General features: G+C 41.0%; 1 protein-coding gene across 1 annotated transcript; it reads left to right on the forward strand.

Annotated features, from left to right (window-relative positions):
- The first annotated feature begins 779 nt into the window (after positions 1-779).
- grm1b (glutamate receptor, metabotropic 1b) lies at positions 780-18,838 on the forward strand. Its single transcript, XM_076108129.1, has 8 exons — positions 780-1,479; positions 3,116-3,365; positions 8,208-8,443; positions 12,178-12,424; positions 13,756-13,924; positions 14,562-14,688; positions 15,963-16,890; positions 17,995-18,838. The coding sequence occupies exons 1-8, from the start codon at positions 780-782 to the stop codon at positions 18,836-18,838; spliced, it is 3,501 nt and encodes a 1,166-aa protein (XP_075964244.1).
- The last annotated feature ends 472 nt before the right edge of the window (positions 18,839-19,310 follow it).

A 19,310-nucleotide genomic window follows, 5' to 3' on the forward strand; every position in this document is an offset into this window, starting at 1 on the left:
TTGCATGAACGAAATCAGCTGAGAGATGCAGGCAGCTGTCTGTGGTGCTGAAACTCAAAACGTTCCCTTGTTACAGAGGTAACTTTTTATCTCTGAGATCTAGATCTTACTGTCCTCAAAGCTTGTCATTAATGATCACTGTTGATATCAATTGTTTAAGCTTCCACCCTGTAGATCACAGCATACTTTAATGCAACAGGACTCCAATAAATTTGCCTTTTTGCATGTTTTTGATGCAACTTTTATGTACGATTTTATGTATTATTTGTGATTAGAAGACGAGGGAGGTGTTATGACTTTTAACATTTTTAGATTTGTGTGCGTGTATGTGTGTGTGTGTGTGTGTGTGTGTGTGTGTGGGGTGGGTGCCTTATTGTCATCAATTAATTTTAATTATCTTGAATTTACGTTTAATCTTGTTGCAAATAGACTGTCCGAGGATAGGAAAAATTGAAAAAAAAGCTGAATGTGATGTATTCAAATTATTTGTTTTGTCCAACCAACAGTCTAAAACACAAAGATAGTTAGTTTACTATCATAGATAACAAAGAAAATAATTAAATCTAGTTCAAAATTGAGAAACTGGAACCAGACAAGGTTTGTATGAAGGCTAGATTTATAGTTACATGTGTGAAAAACAGGAATTAATGCTCCACGTCTCTCATACAGGTTGACAATCTGAAGAAGAAGCAGTTAATTTCCATTTTATCCAAACGTGGATTGATGGACCTCCATTATGGCAAAGTGGACATGATTCTACATTCAGCAGCTGTGGCACAATGTCGAATATGATTTACCTGACTGCCATAAGCATTTTACTGTTTGGGGCTTTCGTGTTGTCTAACGGCAAGTATGAGAGGTCAGCGGTGCCGAACTCAGCCTCTCGCCTGGTGGCGAGGATGGACGGGGATATTATAATCGGTGCCCTCTTCTCTGTTCACCACCAACCATCAGCCGAGAAGGTGGCAGAGAGGAAGTGTGGAGAGGTCCGAGAGCAGTACGGCATCCAAAGAGTGGAGGCCATGTTCCACGCCTTGGATCGGATTAACTCGGACCCGAACCTGTTGCCCAACATCACCCTGGGCTGTGAGATCCGGGACTCCTGCTGGCATTCGTCGGTGGCTCTGGAGCAGAGCATCGAGTTCATACGAGACTCTCTCATCTCCATCCGGGACGACAAGGACGGCTCCAGGTGGTGCATCGAGGGGGTTCCCTCCAGCCAGCCGCCATCAACCAAGAAGCCCATCGCGGGGGTCATCGGGCCCGGCTCCAGCTCAGTCGCAATTCAAGTTCAAAACCTCCTGCAGCTGTTCAACATCCCGCAGATTGCCTACTCTGCAACCAGTATCGACCTCAGTGATAAGACATTATTTAAGTACTTCCTCAGGGTGGTGCCCTCAGACACTCTTCAGGCCAGGGCCCTCCTGGATATCGTCAAACGGTACAACTGGACCTATGTGTCTGCAGTGCACACAGAGGGTAAGACACATTTGATTTGGTATTGCACTTACATAAAGTTGGGGGACTCACAAGGGACAGATTAAAAAGAGAACTCCCAAAATTGAAGCAGCAAAAGTACCCTAACTTTAAGTCTGGGCTAAGCTCCAAAAACACTGGCTCTTACATCTCCCATGATGCAACTCTATAGCCCCTTTCTTTGACCCCTCGCTGCCACCCACATCTATAGTTTTGAATACAGAAACACAGAAGACATTATACAATTGTTTTTCCCATGCTGAGTAACAGTAAACTAAACTTCAGGTGTAAAATCAAAAGCACTGCCTCTTTCTAAAGGAGCTGATTTAACCTTCTGTGTGTGTGTTGCTATTCGGGCTTCTCCTTGCTTTGGTTACATAGCCGGGCCGACTGCTCGTGCTTTTAGTGCATGTGAGCGAGCATTACTGGTTAGCTCGTTGCTGCCAATCTGCACTGCTCTCATACAGCTGATTACAGCTGATAACGCGGTACCGTAGTAGCACCCACTCACTCAACAGCCTTGTCGCTGTAGTTTGCACTGTTAGCGCTGTTAGCACCGTTAGCTGTTAGCCCCCGGCTCGCTGTCGACATGTTGAGAGCCGTTGAGAGACAATGGAAATGCTCCCAATCTTGGGTCTTCTTCAATGAATCAACAGTCCCGTCTTTGTGGCCTTATTTCCTGCAAGCAGGAAATTAAAGACAAGACGGCCCATCTTAGAAACTCATGGCAGCACAGAGGCAGGAGCTCATAACCGCCTCTGCTAGCTCAGCACAAATTTAAATGAATGTTTTGTTGTGTGAATTGCTTTTGTAGACTAATGTTTTCACAGCAGGTGGCTGCAGACAGCCGTGTACTCCTTTGTGAGGCTCATCTACATGATACTCATATAAATAGAGGTTCAATTTGAGAGGATGAAAGAGAACACGGTGTCCTCTGAGCTCTTTTGTCTCGACTGTAGAGGTCCTTCCTTTTCATGCATCAAAGTCCACCAAGGCCAATTGCAAATAGACACAAAATACTTTTTCTGTTCTTTTCTCTTCATCGTCAGTTTTGCCGTCAGGTGTTTTACTTTGTTGCTCCTGCAGGTATCACCTACTGTTGCAACTATTGCTTGAAAACAAATCATCAATTATTCAAACGCCCGATTAAAAGTTTGAGTAATTTTTCATGCAATTTTGACAAACCTCTGTTTTCAGGATCTAAAATGTTAGATCTGTCTGTTTTATCTCCGAGTAAACTAACAGTATTTGGGTTTTGGATTGTTGGTCGATCAAAAGCAACAATTTGGAGCTTTTACCTTTGGGGACCATGTGATATATCTTTCAGTATTTTGTGACATTATAAAGACAAAAACAATGAATGAATTAAAAAGATAAAGAAAATAATTGCTGGTTCCAGCCCTTGTTGCAACCTGCATTTGATTTGCATACAAATATGTTATAGGACACAACGGACCACTTGAAACCTGAAGGAAGAGATGTTTTGTCTCAGTAAGCCGTCCTTGAATAAATTAAGTTCAAACCATGTTCAACGTTTAAACCATTTGGATGCTGAATACAGACTGAATCTGTGAATAAAAAAAAACATTGATTCTTTCCGAAATGAAACCCACCAAACGGCTTCTCTCCTCTTTCTCAGGTAACTACGGCGAGAGTGGGATGGAGGTGTTCAAAGAGCTCGCCTCACAGGACGGCCTCTGCCTCGCCCACTCTGACAAGATCTACAGCAACGCCGGGGAGAAGCACTTTGACCGGCTGCTGAGGAAGCTGCGTGAGCGTCTGCCTAAAGCCAGAGTGGTTGTCTGCTTCTGTGAAGGCATGACGGTCCGAGGGCTGCTCATGGCCATGAGACGGCTCGGAGTAGCCGGAGAGTTCCTCCTAATTGGCAGGTTGGTTAGCGATTCTTTCCCCCACGGGAGTTTCCTGTTTTGTCCGTCAGGTTGTTGTTGTTGTTGTTTTTTCTTGGAATGAGAAGTTTTCTCATTGATGGAATGAATTCTCTCTTTTTTTAAGTCTACAGTGTCTTTTAAGAAGATTTTAATGGCCATGAAACTCATCCGACACAATAATCATCAGGAGAACTAAACTGAAAGTAGAGATAAAATAAAAAAACAGAAACAGCTGTGAGTGCCACATGGATTAGTAACATTTGTGTCAATAATGAAGATAATTGTAGTCTCAATCTCAACAATCTAGCTCCATTTAGTGGCTGTTTCTAGAGCTTTTGATCATATCATGTATCTGGGTAGACGGAGGTTGCTTAGTTGTTGCTTTTTCTGAGCACTTTAATGACTTTGCATCTATTTCTGACATTGAAAGTTCATTCTTGACCTCTTGAACCCTCGGCCTCTGGCTCAGGCTCCTGTTTCAAAATGACATGCCCAAACTGAACTCTGCAACTACACGGTCTATTTGAATGATCTTGGTATCATAATAAAGGTAACACTTGTGCATTATATGTTACTGGATATATGTAAATGAAGATTGAACTCAGCATAAATGAAGGCTTTTATCTCAATCTAACAAAACTGTACATGTTTACAATGAATATCCCTTTAGAATGATGCAGTTGTAGCACAACACCTCTTGCAAACCAAATCCCAACATCTGAATGTTACCTAAAACAGCACAATTTATGGTTATGGATGTTTAAAGGGATGTTTATTTTTATTCTACTTCTGCTGCTGGTTCAGTGAGTTGTGGTCGCTGTCTCAGCTTTCATAATGATATTGTTTGTGCAGGTAACGTTATGCGTGTTAGCCTGTTTTTGCTGTGTGCTCATTTATTTGCTTGGTGTTGGAATGGAGTTTCGTTTTAGGGTATGCAGGATGAATATGTTGCTACATGTTTAACTGCATGTCCTAACTGGTGTTTGTTGAGATGTGCGCAACTGGGGCACTCGGGTTCAAGAGGTTTTAAGGGAATTGAAACTCAGTCAACACAATGATGAACTGGCAAATTGAAAGTTTAAGTAAGAAACTCTCACGGGACTTGAATGTGTCTGTGGACTTTCCTTTTTTTTCTTGTTTTGTAAGTACAGTGAGCACTCCCCGCTCCTCAGCGGGAAGGCTGAAAGGAAAACAAAGTCAGAGGTTTCTGCAGCATTCAGTGTGAGGCTTGTTACTGAGGCTGCATGCAGCTTCAAACACAACACTGTCAGAGACTTCTGGAGCTTCACCAGCATCATAAAACAACTGTTTTCCTTTTGTCAGATGCAGACTACTGGTTGTTACTTGTTATACCATTTTTAGAATTTGTTTGCAGCCAAAGGATTTCATATTATTTGACTTGAAATGAGGTCTATTCATTTTGAGTGAAATTGTTGTGCAGCAGTTGCAGTGCAAAGTAGGAAAGAGTGCAAATATAAAGAGCGTAAATGAAAATATCAATAAACCAATACACATGCCAAAAATATAAACAAGGGTAACGGTAAGCATCTTAAGTTGCTCATATCTCAAGTTGCTAATAGCTGTGAGAGCTTTTTCTGTTTGTTTCTTGCAGACCTCTCAGCCAACATGAGCCTGTCATTTTTGACATCAGAAGGTCCATTAAGTAGCTGTTCTTGAGCTTTCATTCGTACCGTATGAGGGAATAATTATTGTATCCGCGTAATTCAAAATGATCATAACTTCAGCTATTTCTCCCTCATTTTTTGACATGATATTTGGGGAGATATTGAAGATAAATGTAGTTGACCACAGGATCCTTTTAGCTGTTTTGGAGCTTTCAGTAGTATCACATGATCTTCCCCAGCAGATGGAGTTGGGATTTCCATTTTTCTGAGCACTTAAAGGACTTTCCCTCAAGAATTGCTGTGAAGTTGAGATTGAAGGTACATTTTTGTCCTTGGAAATAAAAGTTGACAAAACATTCTTACTTCAAGCTCCATTTAGTAGCTGTTATGGAGCGTTTGATCATTTCATATGCAGTGATAGATAATAATAATAATAATAATGACACATAACAATATTTTAAACGCATTAAAACGTGAAATGGTACTATTTTCCAGTAAAATTACACCATAATCCTCCGCTGCTCAGGATAGATGGTATACACAAAGTTCATATGGAACCGAAATATTCATTTTTCCTTCTGGGAGAGTTCCTCTGAAAGCAGAAGATGCTTTGAGTCAGGCTCAGTAATGAATAATGCATCCACGCAGCGAGCTCTCCCTCTCCCTGTCAGATCACAGGCAGGATGGGCTAATATGGGACAGCACCTCCAGCATGAGCTGGGGAATGAGGAGCAGTGAACATCAAAGCTCATATCAGCACTTATACCAGACATTCCGTCTTTGTGGAGTCTCAGCTCACCCCAAGTCCTGTTAGGAGTAGCTGCTGCACCTGAAATAGCCTACGATAAAAGCTACGGTTCATTTACTGACAGCGGTTCATTAATTTGTGGCTACTTTATTCACAAAGGCTGATGAGAGTGAGTTAAAAAAAAAACCTTCTTCTCAACCCAGATGATGAAATGCACGTCTGAAAAAAAAGGGAGTTTAAACTTTCTCTCACCCCTTCCACTTGAATTTGCACTGCTGCTAAAGTCTCCACGGAAGATAAGGAGGGCGCGAGTTTGGCAGAGGGGTGTGTGTGTGTTTCTTTTTCTGGGTCAAGGAGACTACCGAAAAAGGAAAATGTTTTTTAGAACGATGCAGTAAGTGAACACATGCAGCTCCGTGCAGTGGGCCAGTCGAAAAAAAAATGCCTGGGGCGCTGGTCATCGGCCATCCGTCTTCTGCTGTGTGCAGGATGAAAGAAGTGTCTGTTCTCACACCAACAGATCCCACACATCTCAAACAAAAGACAACTCATTTGATCAACCCCTCGACTGAAATGACAAAAGAATATATCAGTTTTATCATCCTGTGCTTGACAAACGGTTGACTCCTAATCTGCTTTGCTTTGAACATATCTTCTTCTTTGTTCATTTCATAAAACACAATTCAGTTGACATAAATACTCTGCTAGTACTTTTACTAATGTCTTGTGACAATGTCTCCTTCCCTCAAACTAAATGATTCATGAATATGATATGTACAGTATGTGTGTGTGTGTTGACGTCAGGGATGTAGGGTTTTGGCACTGGAGGGAGTGTGATGCTGAGAAGCAGATGGCCAGGTACTGTTGATACTGTCTCACTGGACAGCCATTGTCAGTTTATTCTTGAAGTGCCAGCCAAGCCAAACGTGCTATTGGCTTCGGCTTTTCTTTGCCAAATGTGGGTTTTTGAAGGCTGGTAACTGATATTTTTGCTCTGTGGACGAAGTGCATTTTGTGCAGCGTTTAGTATCTTAGAGTGATTCTGTTTTGAATACAAAGATTTGTTGTTCTGCCTCAAATGTGTTTGTGTCGTTGCAGGGAGAAAAAGCATGTGAGGCAGCATTTGAGATATGCCTTTAATGCTGGGTTAATGTTAACATTGTCAGTATTCTAAATAAATACATAAACAATGATAAGTAGATGTAATATTCACCACCTTAGAGTATGTCAGGGGATCAACAAAGATATCTATTATATATATATACAGTATATTGTAGCCAGAAAAAATGATGTATATTGTTTTATAATATTCAGTGTGTTGCTGCATTCTAGGGAGTTGTTTTCGGGCGAGATCATCCTTGAAACGATGCTGTTCATCTCTCCTGTTCTCCTCCTTCCTTTCTCACTCATGCATGTAGAGTTTTCAAACACTTGCATCACGGATGCTGAGAAATACTCAAATGAAGGGAGCATGGTGTCTCATCAGCCTGATCTTTTGTGAGAGGATTCAATGCAGAATTGATTTTCAAATAGACGAGCATGTGAACTATAAATACAAACTATGAATATCGGAGAGAAAAAGAATCACACCGAAGTGTCTGTGTGGAGGGTGGAAACTCGTTCCTCTCTAGGGCAGATTGTGCCGCCACAGTACTAAGCTGCGAATTCTCACCGGACTTGTGATTGTGTCTGTGGAACGGGGAGACCTTTTTTCTTTTTTCTTGGTTCGGCAAGTACAGTGAGCACTCCACGCTCCCTCAGCGGGAAGGCTGGAAGGAAAACAAAGTCAGAGGTTTCTGCAGCATTCAGTGTGAGGCTTGTTAGTGAGGCTGCATGCGGCTTCAAACACAACACTGTCAGAGACTTCTGGAGCTTCACCAGCATCATACAACAACTGTTTTCCTTTTGTCAGATGCAGACTGGTTGTTACTTGTTATACCATTTTTATGAATTTGTTTGCAGCCCAAGGATTCATATTATTTGACTTCAAATAAGATAACTGTAACTTTATTTATCTTGAGGGAAATTGTTGTGCAGCAGTTGCCGTACAAGGTACGGAAATATAAATATCAATAAACAGATATTTGGAATATATTTAGTTCCTGGTTGATAAAAAAGACTGTCGATTGATTCCAGGATGGTGGAAACAACAAGGACAATATAAAAGCTTTCTTTTTAAATTAAAATACAAAATTATAGAAAGTACCACCATAATATAAAATGTACTACTAATAAGACTTGGAATTCGTGAATTTGGGTTCACATGATATAACGCAAGCAAGGACATACAGTTCATCATTTCCAACTATGATGGTTTGAAAAATCTTTTAGAGTTCTGTGAAGGACCTTCTGGGTTCCTCTCAGGTCACAAGTTTAGCCCTGTGACTCAAATGGTAATGTTGACGCTTGAGAGGCACAAACTGGTGCTATGCCAGTGGTACTATTTGCAGTGTGTTGCTCTCCCTGCAGTGACGGCTGGGCGGACCGGGTCGAGGTGGTGGAGGGATACGAACAGGAGGCCGTGGGCGGCATCACTGTGAAGCTGCAGTCTGACGAGGTCTCCTCCTTCGATGACTACTTCCTGAAGCTCAAGCTCAGCACCAACACCCGCAACCCGTGGTTCCCCGAGTTCTGGCAGTACCGCTTCCAGTGCCGCCTTCCCGGCCACCCGCTTGAGAACCTGAATTATGCGCGAAACTGCTCAGGTAGCTAAACAATTCGTCATGCAATTGTGATGTTTCCTGCAGTTTTTCTGGTTTACATTTTTATGCCAGCGTGCACACCAGCTTGTCTTTTCGAACTGTTCTGATCTGTGCAGTGCCCAGAGGACGAAGCCAAAAGGCCCCATAAACTGGAACACGTTCTTAAATTATGAATTAGACTGCCAGAGGGGAGAATTCTCTCTAAGTCAAACCAATAACACATATTCTTTTTCACATTGTTCATTTCTGTGACACTTGGCTTTACAGAGGATGATGATCTAGGTAAATTAAATCTTTTACATTTTACAAAGGAACTAAATTAATGCATTAGCTTAAGTACTTGGTTTCTCGAAACAATGCTCAACAAGCATGTTTCCAAAACATATTTTTGCATACTGCTCTTAAATAATTCTTTTACAAATATATCTATAGATATATTTACGTTTTCAATCTCAATGTACTTGTTACTGTTTAATTCAGTATTTCTAAAATCCTTCTTTAAAATTCTTTAAAATGTATCATATTGATAAACGTAAATATAAAATGATGCATGCAGCAAAAAACATAAAACATTTTATTCCTTTTCAGTTGACAGCTCTCAGGGTTCTTCAAGTGAATTTGTTTTTGCCATTGCACTTCACTTTCTGTTGTTGTCGTTGTTTTAATCATTTATTCCTTTGCAGCGTTTGCACATTATTTAGGAGAATAGAGCCTCTCTTCTTTACTGTGCACATTCCTCAAGCTTGTATTCATTCCTACAAGGCATCATATTTTGATAGCAGTTATTAAAATACTTATTTTTGCCTCATAAGTGGAGATAGACAGAGTTATTGTTTGCTGCCCTGTTACTTCTATTGTTTTTATTTTATTATTGATATATTTATTCATTTTTTTGGTGTAGAACTCCAAGACGGTGAGTGAATCCCTCTGAATGGAATCATAATGCTCCTCACTTTGGCAATATACGTAGAGGTTGACTGATATTAAGGTTTGATCACATGATGTGATCATTTTGGTGGTCAGTTTATATTCTTCTTTCTCCCTAAACGTACTACTAATCTCAGTAAACCTCTAATATATGAAGCTATTGGGATGTTTTAATTTCTTTTTGTCTGCAGTGAGAGCCCAACAATTGATCCGCTCTCACTTTGTGCTCTCACGCTCTTTCAAGTCGTACAAAACAGCCCAATAACATTTGAGTGAGATGGTAACTGGCTGATCCGGCTTGAGTTGCATGTAGCCACAGAACTAGTGAAGCCCTACTGTAACAGATAACACGTATTTCAGAGCCATTGTATCGCAGTTGTATTCATATTTGGACAGAGAAGGTCTGGTTGTCTTGCAGCCGACTGAACTTCAAAAGCAGACCAGAACTGCTTGCATGCTGACATCGTGACATCATTGCATCATGACTGAAGCTCACGCAGCTCAGTGAGTGAGGCGAGCGTCAAAGCCAAGGAGCTGTTAAACTAGGTCATCACCAGCAGTTCCCATCGGAGGCTCACCCAGCTGCTACCCAACTGAATTTACTGTTTATGTGTTTGTCTGCACAGGCAGTCGTTTTCCCAGCAGTCCTTTTTTTTTAACGATCATCACTTGATTTAAAACATTTGGTGAGAAAGTCACCGGCAATGGAGGATGCTCATAAAGCCTGTCGGCCTCATGTATCACACAGTTAAATGTTGATTTGTGCGGTGTGTGAATGCTTACACAGAGAAAAGGAGAAAAGGACAAATGACAAATTATGGAACTGGAAATGAGAATATCTCTGCCAAGCCTGAGCAATCCTTTAACGATGTTATTTTAATATGTAATAGAAAATCATTTTATTCTGTATTTGCATCAACTAAAACATCGTGGTAGACAAACATTACAACTTTATTGTCCACAGAGGTGGAAAATTTACTTTTGTTTAGTTTTATTACTTGAAAATAAAATACTATGTATAATTTAAGAAAAAAACATTAAGATACATATGCCTCAACTTATTAAATAAATAAAGAGAAAATTAGAATAATACCAAGAATTAAGAATTAAGAAATCCTTAAAAAATAATCTTGACTGCACCAAAAAACATTTTACAGAAATAAGTTTGAAATAGTTTTTTTTAGAAATTCTGCAAACACACAAATAATTGAACAACAATTTCTTGTCTCCTATTATTTCAAATGAATATCCCCTAATAAATTCTAGAAGGGCTAACAAAAGGAAATTCAAACTAATCTGATTGCTGAATAACATAAAGAGCTTATTGCTTATAATAATAATAATACTGGTCGGTAGTGACCATGACTTTTTGAATATACCAGCTTTGAAGACTGCTGACAGTGTAACAATAATCCTGCTCATGGAGTTTCAGTCACTTGAATACATTTGGGTTTGTATCATCAATAAAATTAAACCACAGTCAGAATGAACACCTAATCTTCTATATTGCCTTGTAGGCGAAAATTCAGTCACAAGCTTATAAAATCAGTTCACTACAGGTTAATAAGCAGACCACCTCAAGGTGTCACTCAGACAGAACCAGGACATTCTGATTAAAGCCCTTCAAATCACATTCATGAGACAATTTCTCTCATTTCAGATTAGATTTTAGAGGAAATGGTGCATAGTTACAAAATCATTTCACAACAGGTTAATAGATGAAGATCTCCTCTAAAATCCTAAAGGTGTCTTTTTAGTTGATACAAAGGGTTTAGATATTACATTATCAGTCGTCACATCACACTCTGTTCCCTTTTTCATAAATTATGAAAGAGGGAGTTTGGGATTTAGGTGACAGAGACTGGCGGGTGAAGCCAACAAGAGCATCATTTTACTTTTTTAGATGTAAATTCATGATCAAGTAAAATTGTGATCCTTTCCTTTTGTAAAAAATTGCTCTCAATTTGTGGATTATACTAAATTGTACAAGGGTTCGAGGGCAATTATTTGGTAGAAAGAAAGATTTAAGTAGATGTTGCCTTCCTACCAAGTGCTGATTTTTTGAAGACTTGTTTGTACAAAAGATGCTTTCCACACCAAACAAAGGAAACAAATAAAGAGCATCTCCAGCTCCAGGAGCTGCCAAACACACCTACCTGTTTCTCTGTTTCACCAAAACATATTGAATGCATGATGCAGCTCTTTGAAATAACACTAAGTTGACATGTTAATGTTTTAACACAAAGCAACTAAAAGAAACCCTGCTTACTCTGCTTCTAGCTTGCATTACACTGAACTGATAGGGTGTGTTTGAACTTCACTGTCTCATTTTCTCATCATGTTTGTTTGAGGGGAAACAATACAAACAGAGAACAACAGATCACAAACGTGAAAAAGCTCGGTTTGTTTTTCTGCTTGACGAGACACGACGTCAGTTGCACGGTATTGCAGACCAACTCTAATTGAAGCCTGACTCATGAATGCAGAAATGAGTACTCTTGCCATGGTAACAAGGTTTCTTTAAAGCCATTTTCTGAGGCTTCCAGTTCTTTTAGTGCAGTCTCCCACTGAGGCAAAGAGCCGTGTAGCTCACTGCCTGTATTCAGAGAATAATAACAAGAATGTGTCTGTGAGCACCCTATCACTCCTTTGTAATACGTTACATCACGCTAGACACACCTGACATTTAGAGACTATTCTGACAGCATAACATGCTACCGCTTGCAGCAATGAAGCACCTCCTGTAAGGCTCTCCCTTTTAAAGAACTGTCCTGGAGATGAGTCCTTACTGTTTGTTAATGTGTGGGCAGGTTACGAAAGTCTGGAGGACAACTACGTTCAGGACAGCAAGATGGGCTTCGTCATCAATGCCATCTACGCCATGGCCCACGGGCTGCATGACATGCATACTGTTCTCTGCCCTGGTCACGTGGGGCTCTGTGAGAACATGAAGCCCGTTGATGGCAGCCACTTGCTGGACTTTCTCCTCAAGACGTCCTTCACGGGTGTTTCTGGAAAGGACATATGGTTTGACGAGAACGGCGACTCACCTGGGAGGTAAAACGCACTTCCTTTACATACCTTAGTTGAGAAAGACGTAGCGATTGTTTACCTGAGTAAAAGTAGGAATACCCCACTAAGTAGTAAGTAAAAGTCATGCATTTAAAGGAACAGTGTGTAGTATTTAGGGTGATCTATTGGCAGAAATGGAATATAATATTAAGTATGTTTTCTTTAGTGTTTAATCACCTGAAAGTAAGAATCGTGTTCGTTACCTTAGACTGAGCCATTTATATCTACAAACGGAGCGGGTCCTCTTCACGGAGCCGGCCACCATGTTTCTACAGTAGCCCAGAATGGACAAATCAAACACTGGCTCTACATAGGGCCATTCCCATTTTTTGAGTTTTCGTGTTGGCCACCGTAGTTCTCCTTGAAATCTGCAACTTCACAGCTAGATGCCGCCTAACCCTACACACTGGTCCTTTAAACTTTAAAGGGCCAGCGCACCTTTACTTTTTGTACTTTAAACTTTAAATCATAAAACGTCAAAGTGCTTCTTTTGCAGAATAGCCCATTTCAGAATGGTGTAAATTATATGAAAATTGTGTTTCATTTCAATAATCACATCGTTCAGAATCAAATGAAAAATGTGAAATAAAAAATTAATATTTTATTAAGTACATTCTGTGTCTTAATTCTTTGGTGTAAATCATTCGTTGGCAAATTGGAACACTAAAACTGATATTTTCTTTTCTAAAATGACTCACAATAAAAAAGCCAATTATGAATATCCAGCACCCCAAATGTATTATTCAGCATCCCAAACAACCTTTCAAGGGCAGACGATGTTGAAATTACTCCTGTCAGTACAAATATGATGTGCACAAAGTTGATAGAACAATTTTCATTCAATCATTTCGTGATCGTCAAGTTGCTCTCAGCTAGTCATATTAGGGAACATTGACATATGCATAGTAATGTCCATATTGTAATGAGAAAAGCAATTGTCTGGCCTCCTCAATGATACATACACTGAAACCTCTCACTAATAATCCTGCTTGTTTTGAACACAGTCGCTATAGTTTCCAGCTACTTTTATCCGTGAGTAACTGAAATTGCACCGTCAAGTGAGTTTTGATATTCCAGTGGGGAGGTTTTACTGCAATCCAGAGAGGAAGATATGAAAGACATATCAGCACCTGGCGAACTAATCCCTGAGTCACAAGTATTGATCAAGAGCCTGACTGGCCCCCTGTTGATAAAATATGCTGTTTTTGTGCTAAGTGGCAGTAAAACTTTTATTTCCCTTTTAAGAATTGATTCAGCCGGTGAAACCTTGTTAACTCGTGTCTTCCTCTAACTCATGGCTTTCTGTCCACCATCAGGTACGAGATTATGAACTTCCAGCATGTGGAGCCGGGTGTTTATGACTACATCAACATCGGCTCCTGGCATGAGGGCGCACTCAGTCTGGATGATGAATTGATGCAGATGAACCGCAGTGACATGGTCCGCTCCGTCTGCAGTGAGCCCTGCTCCAAAGGAGAGATCAAGGTGAGGGGCAAATCCTTTAGATACCCTCCTGCTGAGGACAAATTGTCACTGTTACCATGTCACCTCTGTTGTAGCTTTGTAGTTCAGTCTCTGCATTGGAGTCACTGATCTTCAAATATTAGGAATACGATTCTCTTTTTTCAACTAATGGATGTATTGATAGGTAATACATAATTTACTCATTTAATGCTTTATAGATCAGTATTAAGTCATTAATAAGATCAAATGCTGGGTTGCCAGGTTGTGAACAAACACATTGGCTGATAAATGTTATAAATGTTCCATTCATTACTAATAATTGAACACATTCACTGGTCATTAATAAAGGGTTTTAATCATTAAGTCTACAGCTGTAAGTATTAATGAGATGTTAATTAATGTTTTTTTGTCCGGATTATTTGCAGCCCTTTCCTAGAAATAGAAATGGTCAAATGATCTAACTGCTCAAAGTGAGTTTTCACAACCTGGCAACTCAACAGTTATTATAAATGCTTCTGATCTATCTTTAGTTTTGTCTTAAAAACAATTATTAAAATATTACAGTCAGTGAGACTCCCTACACTGAAACAAACTAAGGGTAGAGATGGGTAGTTGTAGGAAAGTATTTTAAAATGTTTCTACCTTCTTTGTCGACCAGGTGATCAGGAAGGGAGAAGTGAGCTGCTGCTGGATCTGCACCGGCTGTAAGGACAACGAGGTCGTCCAGGACGAGTTCACATGCAAGGCCTGTGAGCTGGGCTGGTGGCCAGACGAAGAACTGGAAGGTAGGCTTGTACTCCTCACTCTCCATTTACCTACCGCTGTAAACGCTCACCTGCTTGTAACTGTAGCTGGTTTTCTTTTAGAGAAGGAGTTTGACATTTTGGAAAATATGCATATGTGTTTTTTTCCCCAAGAGTAAGATGAGAAGGTTGATACCACCTTCCTGTCGGTTTGTTAAATATAAGGCGACAGCAAGCAGCCAATTAGCATAGCTTAGCATAAAGAAATGCAGAAAAGACAAGACAATTAGCCCCGTCTGATTAGAACAGACAATGTTACTGTTCTGCATTTTTTACATGTATATTTAGATGAACTTAGGTTATTTCAGTGGCCACAGGCTGAGTTCCTGTTGCATGATGGATGCTTTTAGAGACAAAAACATTCTTATTCTTATGATTCTTATTAGACGCTCTGTAGAAAGTTAAGTTCCTCCAAGCTTTTACTCACCTCCCCCCCCCCCCCCCACACCTGTATTCCATACAGTTTGTCCCGCTAAGATTCTTTGCGGCACTATTTCATAAACCTGTTCTGTCCTATTTTTATTGCTTTCCCATGACACCTGAGAGCCATTCATCATCTTCACCATTTTATCCGACAGCAGCCCTACTTCACTTACCACTCTTCTTCTGGCCCACTTTCAAAGGCCTTCTTGTGCTGTTCAAAGACAAGACACTTTCTTAATAGGATCATCCTGCCTCCATGCTGTTTCATATATATATATATATTTTTACTATGACCTTTAGGTACACACATAAACAAAAAAATGTGGTGCACAGGGATGACATTAAAATGATTCTTGTGCAGTTTTCCAACCCCAACCCTCCTGCCGTCCTACAATAAATAAATAAACAAACATAAATTAGATATTGAAAGTGTGCCCTCAACATGAAGCAGAAAGGAGATCATATTTGGATCCATGAAAAACGCAGTGATTTACTTTGTCCTGCTGCATTGGCCCCCTCCTGTGCTGGCTGCAGCCCAGCCCGGCCATGGCTGAGTAGAAAAGGGTTTATTTATAGTTGAGCTAAAAACCTACTTTGAGACTTAGTATATTTTCTCAGGCTAAAATGTATTTTATTCATTTTGAATGTGTCCCTATAATAAAGCCTAAAAAACTTTAAATTTCATTCTTCTCAAAATGACCTTATATTTAGGCATCTTTCTCTAGATAATCAGAAATCTAACCACCAAGTTGATGCTGAAACGTTGAAAGTTTTATGAGCTGCTTTTAGTGTATTTTGGCTTGTTTATATCGTCATGTTTTTATCCTTTTCAGGCTGTGAGCCAATTCCCGTGCGCTGCCTGGAGTGGAGCAATCCAGAGTCTATTATCCAGGTGGTTTTCTCCTGCATGGGCATCCTGGTCACGTCATTTGTTGCCTTCATCTTTGTCTTATACCGTGACACGCCTGTGGTCAAATCCTCCAGCCGGGAGCTCTGCTACATCATCCTCGCAGGGATCTTCCTGGGCTACATGTGTCCTTTCACCCTCATCGCCCGTCCCACCGTGGCCTCCTGCTACCTCCAGAGGCTGCTTGTCGGACTCTCAGCTGCCATGTGCTACTCCGCCCTGGTAACCAAAACCAACCGCATCGCCCGTATCCTGGCAGGCAGCAAGAAGAAGATTTGCACCCGGAAACCGAGGTTTATGAGTGCTTGGGCTCAATTGGTCATTGCCTCCATTCTGATCGGTGCCCAGCTCTCTTTGGAGGTCACCCTCATCATCATGGAGCCTCCTGAACCCATCAAATCCTACCCCAGCATCAAAGAGGTCTTCCTCATCTGCAACACCAGCAACGTGGGTGTTGTGGCTCCTCTGGGCTACAACGGCTTGCTGATCATGAGCTGCACTTATTATGCCTTCAAGACCCGCAACGTCCCTGCAAATTTCAACGAGGCCAAATACATCGCCTTCACCATGTACACCACGTGTATAATATGGCTGGCGTTCGTGCCAATCTACTTTGGCAGCAACTACAAGATCATCACCACATCTTTCTCTGTAAGCCTCAGTGTGACTGTAGCTTTGGGCTGTATGTTCACCCCAAAGATCTACATCATCATTGCCAAACCTGAGCGGAACGTGCGCAGCGCGTTCACCACCTCTGACGCTGTGCGCATGCACGTCGGCGACGGCAAAATTGCCTGCCGAAGCAGCAGCCTGCTCAACATGTTCAGGAGGAAGAAGAACACTGGAAACGGCAGGTAAGGTTCATTAATTGAGTCTGAGTCCTGCTCCTGAGGCACCTCAGGGATGCTGGTTTTACCGTATTTTCCGCACTATAAAGCGCACCGGATTATAAGGCGCACCTTCAATGAATGGCCTATTTTAGAACTGTTTTTATATATAGGGCGCACCGGATTATAAGGCGCATAGAATAGAATAGCGTCGTAAGCGTGTCTCTTGAAAGGTGCCATTTTGGGGTCTTTATACACACAAGTGGTGTTGGACTAGGAGTAAGCACAGTACCGGTGTTTACCGCGGTGCGGCTTTGTAGTTTACCAGTCGTACTGAAACATTTTGACAGAGCGCCGTGTACAACCAGTATGGATCAACCAATTAACCAATTGATCCATATATAAGGCGCTCCGGATTACAAGGCGCACTGTCGTTTTTTGAGAAAATTAAAGGCTTTTAAGTGCGCCTTATAGTGCGGAAAATACGGTACTGTAATTCCCTCTCGAAGGGAACCTGATGTCTTACTGTATTTACTTTCATAGGGACACCTGTTGTAAAGTGTGACGGATATAGGTCAGTGCTCAATTCACACAGCCATTTTAACCTTTGAACTGATGGTAAAATTAAAACAAGCATCTCTGTGTGCTAAGGGATGACAAGTGGGATCACTAATATAGATTACAGGGTTTCTGCAGCATTCACCAAATTAGTAGGACTGTAGGACTTTTTTTTTGACCTTTTTGATATCACACAGAATTAAATTTAAAGGCCTGTTTTTACACTCATGACAGCCAAAGCATGAAAGAAAACAATATAGCATAGAATTATGTATATACACTTTCCAGCAATACATAGAAATATTTTCAAATTACATAATTAATTAAATAATGCAACCTGGTCCCACATGAGCGGGATAGAATGGATGGATGAATTAGATGAAATATTATTAATTAATTTAATTAACACTTCCAAAACCTGCAGATACCCTGGAATATTGCGCACAACATGATTCATATTTTTAATAATTTAAACGACAAGATAATTCATTCTGACATGAACCGAAATTGCTTTTTGTGTCTCCACCTTTGTGGGTTCCGGTGAAGTAACAGCCATCTTTATTTTGTTCATAGTTCTAATGGAAAGTCTGTGTCATGGTCTGAACCAGGTGCAAGACATCCTCCAAAAGGGGATCACACGTGGCACAGACTGTCAGTGCATGTGAAGAGACAGGAAGCAGGTTCCAATCAGATGGCTGTCATCAAACCCTTAACTAATTCCTACCAAAACAGAGCCCTGGACTTCTCCGACCTCAGCACTAAGACCCTGTACAATGTGGCCGAGGAGGACGAGAGTGACCTTATCAGATACAACCCCCCCATCACTCCCCCCATGATGCCCCACGGGCAGATTCCTGCCTGTGGACTGATGAAAGCCGTGGAGGAGGTGGAGCTCTATACACCTCTGCATCTGCAGTCAAATTGCATCATCCCCCGACGTGTCATCATGGACCACCTGCAGGAGGAGGTGCTGGTTGGTAAATTCAACATTGATATCCCTGAGCTTGATGATATGATTAGCATGCCTGAGGCCGTGAGCGGCGGCATGCCTGTGTACCACCAGGCCCACCTCATCCAGCAGGACCCGGTCCTGCCTCTGTACCTGGACCCATACGACGAAGAGCCCACTTCCCCTTTAGAGGAGGATGAGATGGACCGTGAGCAGTTTGGCCTTCTCCACGGCTACATGTACAACAACGCCCAGATTCACAACGAGGAGGACTTGGTTGAGGTCAAATTAGCATTGGAGGGTTCTCTGGCACTGATGCCTCCGTCCCCTTTCCGAGATTGCGCTGCTCCTCCAGCGAGCGCCTTTCCCAATTCGCCGGTTTCCGAGTCGATTTTGTGCAGCCCAACAAATGTGACATATGCCTCTGTCATCCTCAGAGACTACAAGCAAAGCTCCTCAACTCTGTGAGGGTGCACACTTAGTATTACCAGTTGTACTATATTGTCATGTTTCTAATGATATGTGCTGAATATGATGATATAGAGAGAAAAGTCATTCTGTGGTCTGACAAGTCATTTTTCACTCTATAATTAATAGCTGTTACATGATAAGGGTGAACAACAAGACGCCACATTTTAAAATGATTTTAGATGTTGTCTACAATAGCTATACAAAATAATTAGCTTATTACAAACATATATTTATGGGCTAACATAAGCTTATAGGATAATATAGATTTTGTGATTATGAGAAAAACAACCAAGACTCTATGTATGTACTCACTTTTAATATAAATAGATTTATTTGAGAAATGTAGGTGACATAACAAGCAGGTGAATATACGTTGTATGTAATGCAAAACAATCTTAATTGTCAACAAAAGAAACTGGAATATGTTTTGTGTAACACATTGAGTGTTTTGTGCTTCATCAGGAATGAA

The sequence above is a fragment of the Anarhichas minor genome, unplaced genomic scaffold (assembly GCF_050575085.1).
Source record: "Anarhichas minor isolate MPS153535 unplaced genomic scaffold, ASM5057508v1 ptg000040l, whole genome shotgun sequence".
Lineage (NCBI taxonomy): Eukaryota > Metazoa > Chordata > Actinopteri > Perciformes > Anarhichadidae > Anarhichas > Anarhichas minor.